This window comes from Papio anubis, chromosome 5 (genome assembly GCF_008728515.1).
Source record: "Papio anubis isolate 15944 chromosome 5, Panubis1.0, whole genome shotgun sequence".
Lineage (NCBI taxonomy): Eukaryota > Metazoa > Chordata > Mammalia > Primates > Cercopithecidae > Papio > Papio anubis.
Window position 1 is genome coordinate 15968027 of NC_044980.1, and position 15285 is coordinate 15983311.

Below are 15285 nucleotides of genomic sequence, written 5' to 3' on the forward strand. Positions count from 1 at the left end.
TTTGCATCTCCAGGTGACACTCGTATGTGGATGCTGCTGGACCAGGACCTCACTTTGAGAGCCATGGCTCTATCACAAGCTGGGGCACCCCATTCATGCTGGCAGAGAAGGGCGCTTGACATTAAGTGGGAGGTTGAACCCTGCAACCTTCCAAAACAATTTGATAGACAGTGCTCCAAGAACTCTTGGGAGGTCCTGCTGGCATTCAGGACTGCCTGGTGCCTAGCCTGAGACGCCTGAAAAGTCAGAGTGCCCCAGGTCTCCTGCCAGGGGTGCCCCTGTGTGGTCACCTCAGGCAAATCACTTTCTTACAGTTTTAGTATTTATACCAATAGAAGGTAATGCCATCGTCATGCAATGCCACAGGCACTAAGGAAAAAGGCCTACGCATGGACTTTTCTAAATGCCATGGTCTCCAACCATGGGTTCAAACCCAAATCACATCACAGACGCTTTCTAGGCTGCAGAGGTAACATGCCTAAAAGAGGAGCTGCATCATAAGCCACTAAATTTCAATACGACAGTCAGCAAGACTTAGGAGACAGACCTTTTACTCCATTCTGTGCCTATCCAAGGCAACCATCAGGATTTACCACATTCCTCACCAAAAACAGACACTTCACACAAAGATTTCTACCTGATGCTTTCCAATAGTTTTATTCATAATAGTCAAACATGAAAACTACCTGAGAGAACATCAACTAGCAAATGGATAAACAAAGTGTGGTACATCATCACAAAACTATGCTGAGTAAGCAAAGCCAGACACAAGAGAACATCACACACTTCAGGAGGCCGAGGCAGGCGGATCACCTGAGGTCAGGAGTTCGTGACCAGCCTGGCCAACATGGTGAAACCCCATCACCACTAAAAATACTAATATTAGCCAGGCGTGGTGGTGGGTGCCTGTAGTCCCAACTACTCAGGAGGCTGAGGCAGGAGAATCACTAGAATCCAGGAGGTGGAGGTTGCAGTGAGCCGAGATCACACCACTGTACTCCAGTCTGGGCGACAGAGTGAGACTCCATCTCAGGAAAAAAAAAAAAAAAAAAGACATTACCCTAAATAACACAATAACACGAAGCTTTAGGGAAGTCCAACCTAGTCAACAGTGACAAAAACAGATCAGTCCCCAGGGGTGGGTGCTGACAGAAGAGGGATGCAAAGAAGCCTTTAAGGGTGATGAAATATTCTAGCTCTCGACTGCTAGTGCGGTTACACAGGCATATATAGCATATATAATACATATGACTGTATACTTACAGTATGTGCATTTTATTGGTGGTAAACCACAAAAAGTTGATATTGTAAAAAACAAAAAAAAAAAAACCAACATTTTCTATTACATTGGGCTCAGTCTATTTCAGGATGTGCTTACAAGTATAACATCAGTTGCTTCTGAGAGGAAACTGCGTAGACAGGGACAGGCGTGGGAAGACATCAAAATGTTTACCCTTTTGTACATTTAAACATCTGAACTGTAAGGCTACGTTAGTTAATTTTTAAATAAATAAAATTTTAAATGAAGGAAAAAATTCTAAAAACATGCTCTTCATTGGTGAAATGAGTGAGATATTATTATCTGAGGCCCCTCATCGCCACAAAACTATGCGACTCTTGCCCAATCTATTTCAGTTGTGGGAACCCTGCTTTTTGAGACAGGCACTCTACGTGGCCTCTATTTTACCAAACCCCTCTGAGTTCTCAGTGAATATCGTTTTTTAGCATTTTTTCATATTTTAGTATTTTTCATAAAATACATCATAGATAAGAATGCATATGTGTGTGTCTGCCTTATGTATCTGATTCGAGAATGTCTTTTATTTTCTTTGTAGTTTTATCTCGTATGTGTGTATCCCTGACCAATCCTGTTCAGTTTCTGCACCATTTAAAACTTAATTGAATCATTCAGCATATATTATTCTGTGCATCTTTTGACCAAAATTACATTTGTAAAATTCATCCCTGTTGTTGCTAAAGCTGTATTTTCATTGTTTTATGGTATCACAATGTATAATAAATAAATGAACCACAATAAACTTATCCATTAAATTATTTGTGGACACTTCTGCAAAGTATTGTTTGGGTCCCTGTTGCCTATAGAAAAAACAAATCCAAACATACAACATAGCATCTGAGGCAACTACTGACCCCACAAACCACCTAGCCAACCTTATCTCCCACCACGTTTTCTACCAACCCATGCTGCCATTGCATCTGCACACTGTGTGGTGGTTGAAACATTAGGTACACCTTCAAGATGCTATTGTGTTCATTGTATTCCTCAGGGTTAGAATGCTCTTGATCATGTACTAGATCTCCCAGATCATTCCTGTCCACTGAGGTCTGGTTCAAGCATGATCTTCTTATCAAGAACCCCACAATCTCTTCCATCCACAATACCACTGTTCCCAAAAACCATATCAAAACGAATTATCCTTTCCCGAATCTTCCACCTCACTTAATTCATGCAACTTTGAGTTATACCCGTTGGTTACGGCTGTGTCATAATTTTTGCCCAAAATCTTGCAGATAATGGGCAGATAATAAATGTTGAAGCTTTTGAGTCAAATTCAGACTCCTAAAACCCACTGCTAATGCCAGTCATTAGTCATTATTTTTGAATGCTAAATCATTCAAAAATATCTCTTTAAAAAGTTTATTTCTACAAAACTGAGATAACATCAATTGAAGTGAAAACAACATCCCATTGCTTAAGACAGATTTGGTTGGGTTCCTCATAGTTTTAAAACTGATTTTTTTTTTCTCATAGAAAATACAGTGCTTTAGAGTTCCCAAGACACGGAAGGTTAGAGTATCATATAATTTAAGATCAGTTGAGAAGACACACATTATTTAAAAAAAGTAATGTCCCTGAAAATCATTTTAACCCCCAGAGCAACAAATAAAAGGGAAAAAAACACAAAACTTTAATGACATTAATAAATGGGTCATAAATTCCAATGAATTATAATGCAAAAGCAACAAGTAATTCTGAATTTAAAGAACAGGACAGTCATTTTTGTCAAAGAAAATACATGCATGGAATGCAGATGCCACAAACAGGAGATGAAATAAAACAGATAAGGAGAAGGCTGTATCTAGGTGGAATGGCTGGCCAATGTTTTCCTCTCCATCAGTCATAAATAAAATGGTTGGTAGAAAACACCCCTGAATACTACCAAATATGCCTTTCAATTATTTTATGCAACAACATTATTTTCAATAGGTGTCATTAAAGAAAACATCATAGAAAAAAAAGTTTGCAACTCATGTTACGGAAATTAGGCTAAAGTCTTTAATATAAAAACAGCTCCTATAAATCAGTAAGGAAAAGAACAATGGCCTACTTGAAAAAATAGGTTATTTATAAACAAAAATGCTGATAAAAGGTAACTGTAGTGGTTATTAAACATAAGATAAAATGCTCAGAGAATTGCAAAATAAAAACATTTTGGGATAGTCTTTTTCACCTATCAGATTTATAGGATCAAAAAGTTTCATAAAATATTCTTGGCAAGGGTGTAGCAAAGTAGGCAGTCACACACATTGCTGGTGGGAGTATCAATTGTTAGAATCCTAAGGAACTGCATGCAATATGGTGATAGCCATCAAAATTACAAGTACACATGCCATCTGACCCAGCAATTCCACTTCTGGGAAGTTCTCTAAAATGCCTGCATACATGCAAAATTATGCATGTACAGGGTCATTAGCTATAACGCTGAAATAGCAAAAGCTTGGAAACATTACTGCCTCAGTAGGAGACAGGTTAAGTAATTTGAGACATCCTTACAATAGAATTCTGAAGCAGCTGAAAAAGAACAAGGAAGCAATCACCAAGAAATACTAGGAAAAGGGAGAGCTCATATGGTATTCCACAATTTGCATAGAATATGGTGTATTTGCTGAAATGTGCACTATCTGGAAAGAGACACAGGAAACTAGTAACATTGGTTGCCTCCGTGAGGTAACTGGGCGGCCAGGGACTGGGATGAGAAAGAGATTTTCAAAATGCTTACCCTTTTGTACCTTTAAAACTTTTGAACTATGAGACTGTATTCGATTTTTAAAGAAATAAAATTTAAAATTAAGAAATAAAATGTTAAAAACATTGAAAACATTAGTGAGACACAGCCCTAAGACTATTAGACTATTGCCCAATCTAGCATAAGACAATATGTCCTTCTTATTTGAGTGCTCGCATAACTCCATAATAAGATAGATTTGGAATAAACTCTAGAAACACAGGTAGCTAAGAGACCCAAAGTTAATCCACTTTCAGGGACCTCCGACAAGACAGAGCTGGTTTTAAGAGAAAACACCAGGACGAGTAGAGATCTGCAGGAAATATTCACCTTGCTCAAGTTAACCTAGAAAATGACAGGCTATTTTGTGCAATTTATTTCTCAACTTTAAGGTTCAGAAATCTCTGTCCTGTAACAAGGTATCTGTCACCGGAGCTCTGATTATTCTGCACCGTGTGGGTCATGTTTGTTATGAGAACACTTAGAAAACAAAGAAAGCTTTTCTCCGCCCTCAATAGCGTGGTAACGGATGACAGGACGCCACTTTCAACGAAGGAGACAGACACTTCCCTGGCCTTCCTGGTGAAGAGCGCCTTTTGGAGAGACAAACCTGTTGCTCAAGAGCTGAGCATTCCCGTGTATTCTCCCTGTACTTCACCTAAAAATATACCTGTTTTCCACACTAGGCACACCCGGGAGTGGGTGCTGGGCATACTCCACCTGCTTGTTTGCCTCCCGTTTTCTTATCAGGGAATAAAGACAGTAAACCTAACCCTTCAGGGGAAGGAAAACCAAATCATTCGGGGCCCATCTCAGGTGACTGATGAATACGGCACCGTTTTGAACGTGTACCTAATCTGGTCCAGATATGCCTGCTGGGGCCGCAAGAACCAAGACACGTTCAAGCACGTTTGCTCCGGCAAGCTTGGGCGAGCAGGTCAAGACCTTAGAGTTTTAGAAAGCAGGGGCGAAGTTTTCAAGTACGATGGGAACACCTGTAGGTGCAGGTGCCTGCGGGTCGGCCGACCACCTCGCATCTGAGGCTGGATCCGCACACGGAGGACGACAACTGCTCATAGGGACGTGCGTCCGGAGGAAAGTTGCGGTGAGTGTCTACCTGTTCGAGACCGGTGGCCGAGAAAGTGGGGCAGTGCTGACAATTCTTCCTCCGCAGTGTCCCGCGGGCTCCCCCTGCACTGGGTCCCCGGGGCCCCGGGCGCCCCAAGGTCACCTGCCCTCCTGAGCGCCCCCACCTTGCCCAAGCTCTCACCAGAACAGCAGGTTGGCAGCGACGAAGCCGAGCAGGCTCCGCAGCGGCCTCTTCCAGCTCAGCAGCTCGTCGGCGCGGCAGCCCAGCCACAGCACCGGCTCCCCAAGTAGCCAGGTTACCGCGGCAGCCGCCCGGCCCGCGGCCTCCTCCACCTGCAGCCCCCCGCCCTCCGCCGCCCCAGCCTCCTGCGCTTCCTCCTCCTGCTGCTGCCGCTCTCCCGGGGGTGCCTGGGGCGGCGGCGGCGACAGCGGCGCCTGCTCTTCGGCTGCGGGAGCTGGGCATCCCTCCGCGGCGTGCTCCGGGGGCGCCGGGCTCGCCATCTTCAGCTGGGCTTCCAGGCGAGGACGGGGCCGGGCGCGCGCGCGGGCGCGCCTGGGTGTGGGCGCCGAGGGCGGGGCGGCGGCGGCAGGTCCCGGAGCGGGGCGCGCACCGCGGGGCGCAGGCGGCTGGGGGCCTTGTGACGTCACAGGCCTCAGAGGGGGCGCCGCCCGGGGAAGTGGGTGCGGCCGAGTTCGCGCAGGGGCGGGGCCGGGCGCCGGGGCTGGGCGGCGTCCCCGGGGGGCTCCGGGCTCCTCGAGGGCCTCTCCGGGGACACGAGGAAAACGACCTTCTTTTCCCTTGCAGCGGCGGGGGAGGGCCAAGTGGAGGACCGCTGCTCGGTTCCGTATCCAAAAGGGACCCAAGGCTACAGGCAAAATAGATTGGACATTTTCACTTTCTCAAGCCAGGGCCACCGGTCGCCCAACCAGCAGCCACTAAGGGTGGTATCGGGGCGCCCCTTCCCCTGGCAGCGTATTTCAGCCCCCAAAAACATCCCCCACCTCGGCCATCCCCAGCGCCTTTGCAGGGACAGCAGCACAACCATAGCAGAGGTCTTGGGCACCCTGGGAATAATGTGCTGGTGTAAATGTTGGATTGAGAAATGAAAAAGCATTTGGGATCAATCTGGGGCCCTCTCGTTTGGCACAGGAGGAAACACCAGGCCGCAGCGTTGGGGGAAGCTGCTTCCTTTCTCTCTCTTCTTTCTCTTTCTCTCTCAGGTGCTTCCTTTCTCTCTCTCTTCTCTCTCTCTCTCCCTCCTTGTGGCTAGGTGATCTGGCTCAGACTCTCTCTCTCTCTTTCTCAGGTGCTTCCTTTCTCTTCTCTCTCTGTGTGTGTGTCTCTCTCTCCACTTCTCCCCCTTTCTCCCCCTCCTTGTGGCTAGGTGATGTGGCTCAGACTCTATCTCTTTCTCTCTCTCTCAGGTGCTTCCTTTCTCTCTCTCTTCTCTCTCTCTCTCTCTGTCTGTCTCTCTTCCTCCTTGTGGCTAGGTGATCTGGCTCAGAAGTGCACGTTGGTCCGCGCCTGCGGGGAGCTGAAAAGCAAAAGAATGGACCTGTGCACGTGTCAAGCAAGGTTTGGCCTGCTTTGAAGACAGTGATTTCAGAGCCACTCCGGTCTCTACGTCACAAGCAAGCATCACGGCAGTGGTGGGGCAGCAGGTGATCCTGAGACCTCCTATGCCATCTCTTTGGCCCCGGTGCTTCTGGGTGAGTGTGGGGAAAGAGGAAAAGAGTTCATGGTTTATGCTTTTCACCATTTGCATTTTTAAATTTTTGTTTTCTTTAATCTTCCTGGCCTTACTTTTACTCTAGAATGACAGGTCCTTCCCCCTCATCCTAAGGGTTCTATCTGCGGATGAATCAGGGCATCTCATATCCCTTTACTGGCAACCAGCCTGCCTGCACAGGATGGAAGGGAGGGCAATTAAATTCCCTGGGTCAAGAGAGCCTCTGGGGGAATGTTCTGTAACGCTCCTCTGGGTGGCCATTGTAAACCTCTGTGTATACACATGCGGAATCCATTGATCTGTACATTCACTGCAGGTTTCTGTACTTTACTGTATGTTGTACTTCAAAGGGGGTATATTCCCAGAGTCCATGCAAAGGCTTACTGAGCACCTACCGAGTACATACAGCATTGCTAAGCTCTGTGGATGCAGCTTCTGCCCACAGGAAGCTCCCAGTCTGATGAGGGTCTAATTACAATTGTGATATCTGCCACATCAAAGAAGCAATCGCTAAGTGCTAACAGATCCCTTAAACTGTGCATCCAAAATTAGGGGAGGAGTGGAGAGATCAGGTTTCAAGAGGGTTTTGTAATAAATGGCCTCTGCCCTAAATTGTAGGGCCCCCATTAGTGTGGGGATTGGGGACAGGGGCAATAACTGCTGTTGGGAATTCAACAGGAGAGGAGGCCTGGGGTTGCAGGTGGAGACGCACAGTGCCTTAAGTAACTCCCAAAGGGAATAGTGGACCTTGAATGACCCCTAGTAACAGGAGGCTTAGTTTTTAACTAAAGGTGATACAGAACATCTGGCACTTCCGACTTCTCTTCTTAGGAGTATCCTGATAACCCGATGGAAAGTGGCCTGGGTGGTAAGAAAAAAGCAACGTGGAAACAATTCAGGTTTCATCCATATAAGAAAGATAGTTTTTTCCCAGGTGTGGGTCCTCCCTCTTGGCAGTAGCAGAGAAGTTTTTGAAAGATAAATGATGCTTTTATTGTGTCATTTGGCCTTTGTTTGGCGCTTGATACAGCCCAGGGTTTGCTATTCTAAAATCTGTCACTAGACAGATGTGTGCTGCAGCCAGTGTGGAGAACATGGGGCAGGAGAGAGGAAGAACCAGGTGTCCCCATGCCCCAGACCAGTGCTGATGTGCTACCAGAAACGGGTTTGCAAGATTAAGCACCCCCCTCCTGCTTCCCCTGAATTCTAATTATTGTTGCGAGGATCTGTTGAAGTAGTAAAAGCTGCTGGCAACCAAGACACATAAAAGCTAAACTCCAGTTGCTGTGTGTAGTTTCCAACACTTATTTATTATCTCTATTTAATAATAAACCTCCCTACCCACAGTTATGTGTTGTAAAGTCTATCCTTTCTCTCTCTCAAAATTACTATGGAGAAAATGCTACGCAAATAGTTTTGCATAGACGGCTGGGCTAATTAACCTGTCCTTTTCACCTCCGACCTCTAATAGTTACTAACAAACTGTATGACACAAGTAGACACTGGAATAGACATACAAATGGTGCTGCTGGGTGGAATTTCATTGTTGTTGTTGTTGTTGTTTGATGATATTTGTGATGCTTGAGTAATTTATTCATGGCTAAGATCACAGAAACATAATGCTAACAATGGTTGAAATCAACCTCGTCCTCTAGTTTTAAGAACACGCCACATTCTTGAACTCCTGCAGGTAACCTTACTAAGATTCTCTTCTGAATTTTTATTGCTATATATTAGGAACAGAGTGATTAACACTAGTGAGCTAGATGATTTGACAATATATATCTGAGAAAAGGAAACTGGAAATGCATCTGAGAAAAAAAAAAGTCCACAGCCGCTGAATCTGAGACAGTTTAGAAAATGAGACAGCTCCAGTAAAGTCCAAATACACGTAAGAACTCTCTAACAGAGGCCACTCACCTTTCTCATGTAAGAGTATGTGGAAAGCTTGTAATAGGAGAGAAAAATAATGAATAATTAATTCCCACTACAGGAAATCTCCTAGGGCAAAATCAAGTTAAGACTTAAAACGATGGGGAAATGCCCCCCAGGCATAATATTTTGGGGAGATTTCTTTTCTCTAAAATATTATATATTAGAATCTTACAGTAGCTCCATGATTCCTTAAACAAAAGAAGGCTGCTTGAAATGGTTTGGCTCTGTGTCCCCACCCACATCTCACCTTGAATTGTAATAATCCCCACGTGTCAAGGGTGGGACCAGGTGTAGATAATTGAATCATCGGCGCCATTTCCCCCGTGCTGTTCTCGTGATACTGAGTTCTCACAAGATCTGGTGGTTTTATAAGGGGCTTCTCCCTTCACTCAGCTCTCATTCTCGCTCCTGCCACCCTGTGAAGAGACGCCTTCCGCCATGATTGTAAGTTTCTTGAGACCTTCCCAGCCATGCGGAACTGTGAATCAATTAAGCCTCTTTTCTTTATAAATTACCCACTCACAAGTGTTTCTTCATAGCAGCATGAGAATGAACGAATACTATACTTGTGTACATGTTGTATTGTTTATTAGCCTGCAGATAGCATTTTTTGTGTCGATAATTTTATGAAACCGTTTCTACCCTCCTCTCCTTGCTATATCCTCTGTTCCTTATTCCTAAATTTCCATAATTTTCTTGTCACTAAGAAAACCTGGATAGTTCACTCTAAGCACGGATAAGTAAGAGTATCACACAGCATCAGCAGCAACAGAGCAGTTGCTGGAAGGAAGGAAGTTCATCTCCCAGGTCTCTAACCCGACTTCCAAGGCCCAGCCCAGTGCCTGGTTCACAGAAGGAATTCACTGTTTCTACTTATGTTGAATGTCTGTTGTGCATATACAAACTGAAATATGCAAACTAGAATAGTCTGTGTTTGACAAGCATTCTGTAAGGGATGTGCTTACCAGAAAGATAATGGCCAAGATGTTGGCCACCCAGATATCACTTGGGGTAATGCTTCCTAATCCCTAAAAGGAGTTTTTTTTAAGGCTTCAAAATGGTTACTTGAAAAGAACTAAGGTCACATGACAACAAGTATATTCCCGCCCCCTCCCCCCAAGGAGGCCTACCTGTCTATCCCCAGGTACACACATAAACATACGCACACCTATGATCCACAGGGGTGACTGCAGGACATTAACTTCCAACCCCTTCCCAACAGGAATCTGAACCAGCAGACAAAGTACTGCCAGGTCCTTGCTGCAGCCTCTTCCCCCACCCCCTTTGATGGTCCTGGTTCTGCATCATTGTACTTGCATATCATTCACTCATTATTTCTTCAGTGCTTCATTCACTAGTCACCAGACATTCCTGAAAGGCTGACTGTGGGCTTCTGGTAAGATGAAAAGGACTGCTTATTTCTCTCACAGTGCTTAGGGCATAGACAATGGATAAAGACCCTGAAGAAGGTGCTAGGCAAAGGGAATGGGGAAGCATGACGTGCACAGTCTGGAAGCAGGAGAGGAGCCAGCATAGCCCTCAGTGGAAACCTGGAGGAGATCTAAGCTGGAGGATGGGGTGGGAGGAGCAGGAGGCTACTCACAGTGGGGCTCCTCCTGTATGATGCTAGAAGCTTCTGCTCTGTCCTGAGAGCAACAGGGAGCCATGGGTGGGCTTGCAGCAGGAGACAGAGGGGCTAGTCTGTGTTTCAGAAAGATATCTCCAGACCTTGGAGGACATAAAGCCTGGCAGAGGGAAGGCACTGTCAGAGACTTTTCCCTTGTCATTCTCTAGAATGAGGGAGGAGGAAGAACCAGTTTGGAAGGGAGGCTGACAAGTTTCATTTTTGAAAATGGATCTGCATTTGGATATCTCTGGAGATGCCAGTAAGGTTGTCGGGTACAGGGTCTGCAGCTCAGAGACCAGCAGGCATCCTGAACAAGACAGATCCAGGCAGACAGAATGGCTTGTAGGAGAACTTGGCAGAGGGCATGACCAAGAAGAGTTCAGAGGCACTGGCCAGTTCCGTGCGACTGCATGGCGGCATGGTACGTGATAAGACTTTTGGATAAATAGATCAAATAAAAGAAAGTTTTAAGTATCAGTAACAGAATTTTAGAAAAAAATCCTGTGAGCAGTAGAGAATTCCTGGAGTTTGTGGGTTTCTGTGTTGTTGTTGACTTTTACCAAGGAAGTGATAGAATCAAAGCAGCAGTGTCCTGAGGTCCCGGGAACTCCAGGCTGACTTCCATCCTCAAAGCAAAACTGTGTTGTGATTCTCTCTAAATCCAGGTCTGCAAATCAGGCCTCCAGTCTCAAGGGGGTATCCTCCATGCTAAAAATAGATGAGTGGAATGCAATGGAATAGCTATGAAAGTGACATCGCACAACCCTTCCAAGTGTGTATTTGGCTTGTCACCTGTTACTAATTTTAGTTCATTAGAAATCAGGCACAAAATGTGGCGACGCTTGAGGCTATGAAAATGGCTGCAGGCCCTGCAGTCAGACCATGTCACACGTGCCCTCTTCAGTTATGCATACATGCTGCAGTCGGGTGCTTGCTGCACAGCCAGTGGTGTTTCTGGGGACCCATTAGCACTATGAAACCCTAATGTCTTCTGACCCATTCAAGAAATATGGCTCTACTTATTATAGTTCACAGTTCAGTATATTTGCTTGTAGGTTAATTCACTGAAAATGGATGCTTTCTCTACCTCTTGCTAAATAAAAATTAGAGAATGATGGCCAGGTGCGGTGGCTGGCACCTATAATCTCAACACTTTGGGAGGTGGGCAGATCGCTTGAGCCCAGGAGTTGGAGACCAGACTGTGTAACATGATGAAACCCCATCTCTACAAAAAATATGCACCTGTTGTCCCAGCTACTCAGGAGGCTGAGGTAGGATTGCTTGAGCCAGGGAGGTCGAGGCTGCAATGAGCCATGATCGCGCCACAGCACTCCAGCCTGGGTGACAGAGCAAGACCCTGTCTCAAAAAAAAATATATATATATATATATATGTGTGTGTGTGTATATATATATGAGGCCATTGTTTGTTGCTGTTGTCATGCGTGCAGGAGTGAGAAGGGTGGAAAGAGTAGAACAAGGGGTTTGATCTGTAACTGACTGCTAACAATCAATTGAGGTAAGTCACTACCTTCAGACTAGTCAGGAGGCTATTGTTTTGGACTAGGCTCCTGCACTAGGCCCCAACAGACTAGACCAAAAATCAGAATGAAGTCATTCATGCTGACGTTCCACATTGCCAAGCCAAACCTGAGTTGTTAACCGACCTCCAGAGCAGTCCAGAACAATCCGGAGACAGAGAAAGCCAAGTTTCAATCTGCATGGTAACGAAGTTCCCTCTACTCTCTCCCTTCCAAGGGAAAGTGACCTGATGTTAACCAATCAGTTATTTCTCTACTGTTCTGTTCCTCATTTCCACCTTGCAAGGAAAGTAACTTTGAAATGACCAATCAGCTTTTTGGTCTTTGTCCCTGCTTTCTTCAGCCCTTCTCTGTATGAAACCACCCTCCTCTACTCAACCCATTGGAACACTTCTTCTATTTCATCAGATGAAGTTTGCTGGATTCTGGAATTACAAATAAAGTCAATTAAGATCTTAAAACTAAACCTGTAATAAGGTTTGATGCTCTGAAATATTTTTACTCCCAATACTTCTGGCACCAAATATGTGGGTTTTTCCATACCAATAACCAGTTCTCTAATTGTCTATACACCAGCTGGGTATCAAACAATCCACTTCTGACACTACCTGGTCTAACCCAGCAGATCCCATGGGTTAAGGGATCAGCCCCTTAAGACTACCCCCATTTCAAATGCTAACCACAAGTCCTGGACCTCCCATACTTATAAATCAGAGGTTTCCATGACTGAGCTTGATTGATTTGATTGATAGAGAGACAGACACACATACACACACGCAAAGAGAGTCTCACTCTGTCACCCAGGCAGGAATGTAGTAGCATGATCATGGCTCACTACGCTGCCACCTCCCGGGTTCAAGTGACCTCCCATCTCAGCCTCCAGAGTAGCTGGGATCACAGGCGTGTTCCACCACACCTGGCTAAACTTTTATTTCTTCTAGAGACAGTGTCTCCCTGTGTTGCCCAGGCTGGTCTTAGACTTCTGGGCTCCAGCAATCCTTCCACCTCAGCCTGCCAAAGTGCTGAGATTATAGGCCTGAGCCACCGCTCCTGGCTCAAGTTCAGTAATTTGCTAGAACAGCTCACAGAACTCAGGGAAAACAGTTTACTTACTATTGCTAGTTTATTATAAAGGAAATTACAAAGAATATGAGTGGACATGCAGATGAAGAAGTACATAGGGCAGGCAAGGTCCAGAAGAGTCCTGAATATAGGCACTTCAGCCCCACTGGGGAGTTGGAGTGTGCCACCCTCCTGGCATGTGGGTGTGTTTGCTCACTCGCCCAAAAGCTGCTTGGCAGACCCCTTCGTGTAGGAGTTTTTATGGAGGTTTCATTATATGGGTATAATTGATTAAATCTGTGACTGTTGGTGATTTTCAAAACCTCCAGTCCCTGTCCTTTCCCCAGGGGGCCTAAGGGTGGGGCCAGATGTTCCAACCCTGTAATCACAAGGTCAGTTCCTCTGGCCACCAGCCCCCATCATGAAACCATCTAGCGATCAAGGAAGAATAATCTCATAAGTGTAAACTCAAGCATGGTTAAAAGGGACTTATGAAAAATAAATGATGCTCTTCTCATTTCTATCACTCAGGAAATTCCAAGGGTTTTCAAAGCTCTGTGCTAGGAACCAGGGAGGATGACCAAATATATATTTATTATATCTCAATATCACACTTCCCAGTGTTCACCCTCACTCCTGCCCCCCCTCTGCCCTAAACCAAGTACTTCAATGTCACAAGCAGAACTATGCCATAAAAGGCCCGTGGGGGCTTGCTCTGGGTTGCTTGCCTGGACAAGGTCCTGGATGGGACTGAAGGCCTTTCCTCTTTCTCCAGGGAGAAGAGATGCACTTAAACCCAGGGTCCCACAGGCTCAATGGGTCTTCTTCCAAAACCAGATTCCAATGAGCCCTCAGATTCTCCAAATACTGGGCAGCTGGATTTCCCAGACACTGTCCGCAATCTGAGGACATCTAATATACCTGTAGACTGTTCTCCCACTGAAAAGGTGGTTCTTGCTCTTGTCCATTAAAGAAGAGAGGTGGCAGAGAGTTGGAGGAGAGAGCCTCCTTCCCTGGCATGTCCACCCAGGGGTCTCCAGGAACATCCCGGCTGTGGCCCACACCTCTCTGTGTGGTTAAGAGGAGTATCGGATGCCTTCTCTTTCCAACCTTTACTTATAAGTTTCCCCCAGGAAAGTCTGTGCCTTCACCTATACCATGTGGGCTGTTTGATTCCTCACAGCTGCTTCTGGGAAGGATGGGAGAAAATCAGAGATTCTCCTTGTACACGAAGTGGCATTTGCAACTGCTCTGTGAACTACAGTAACCCAAAGTCCCCCAAACAAGAAATATTGGAGCAGTTTTGATTCTGATCTCTCCTTCATTCTCTCATCGGCAGTAACCAACCGTTTATCAAATTTGCCCAAGACAGTGCTGGTTGATACCCACCTTCTGGCATGGTTATTAATAGTGCTTCACTTTCTTTCTCAGAGGTGTCCGGGTTTGGATGAGAAATTATATGGGCTCCCTGTTCATCTCCAACCTGTCAACAGTTGCTGAGAACTCCTCCTCTGAAGTGTTCTCACCTCGCCTAGCCCTTTTTTTTCTCCAGTCTCAGGGCTGCCATCCCTGTTCAAGTTTCAGTGCCTGTTGCCCATCTAAACTGCGTCAGCCTCATGTCTCTTCCAATCCTCCCTGTACACCTCTCCTTTAAAACAGTGCTTTCAACCTGTAGCATCCACGCCCAAGCGCTTACAACGATGCCCGGTCCCCTAGAACTGCTAGACCTAAAGAAATTGCCAGCCGCCTTCTAAAGCTGGTTCATCCGGCCAGTCTCTTTCTAAAAGCCACATTTCTCACTGCTCCCAAATGTGAACACTTGGCTATTGTCAGGCTAGCTCATCTCTGAGTTCGTACTCCAAGCAAACGTTCATGTCCACGCTGTTGCTCATGCTGTACTATCTTTCCTTGTCTTTTTCAACCTCCTGGAAGCCCAGATCTTCCATCTACAGTTCAGCTTGCTCTTCTTGCACTAACCCTTAAGTAGAAAAAGCCTGTGTTTCTTAGTCATGAGGATCTGAATTTGACCTTAGATCCATCACTGCCCACTGTATTTCACTGATTATAAGACATATACGTATTTTTTTTTCACTTTTAGCGTACCTGGAAATGGAATGTACTTTAGAATCTTAAGCATCTTAGATTCAACAAAGCATAGTAGCCTGTGACTTTGTGTTATGTGACACAGACTCTGTGAGTCTTGGTGACCTTGTCTTCAAAACAATTAACATTTTACCGTCGACACTGCTGTGGGAATTACTTGGAATAACCGCAG

At 45.5% G+C, this 15285-nt stretch overlaps 1 protein-coding gene and 1 long non-coding RNA gene across 5 annotated transcripts in view; one reads left to right on the forward strand and one right to left on the reverse strand.

The window, feature by feature from the left end:
- RETREG1 (reticulophagy regulator 1) overlaps window positions 1-5736 on the reverse strand; it is a 149600-nt gene extending 143864 nt beyond the window's left edge. Inside the window, exon 1 of the mRNA XM_003899518.2 lies at window positions 5299-5736. Coding sequence (XP_003899567.1) covers window positions 5299-5618 — 320 coding nt within the window. The 5' untranslated portion in view covers window positions 5619-5736. The remainder of the gene's footprint in view (window positions 1-5298) is intronic.
- An 84-nt stretch (window positions 5737-5820) lies between these two features.
- The window catches only part of LOC110743431, a 74416-nt gene continuing 64951 nt past the window's right edge, over window positions 5821-15285 (forward strand). For 3 of the 4 annotated variants that reach the window (XR_004183655.1, XR_004183656.1, XR_004183654.1), the window contains exon 1: window positions 5823-6827. This is a non-coding gene — a long non-coding RNA (uncharacterized LOC110743431). Of the gene's footprint in view, window positions 6828-15285 lie in introns of all 4 variants that reach the window. The other variant, XR_004183653.1, reaches the window with a different exon arrangement.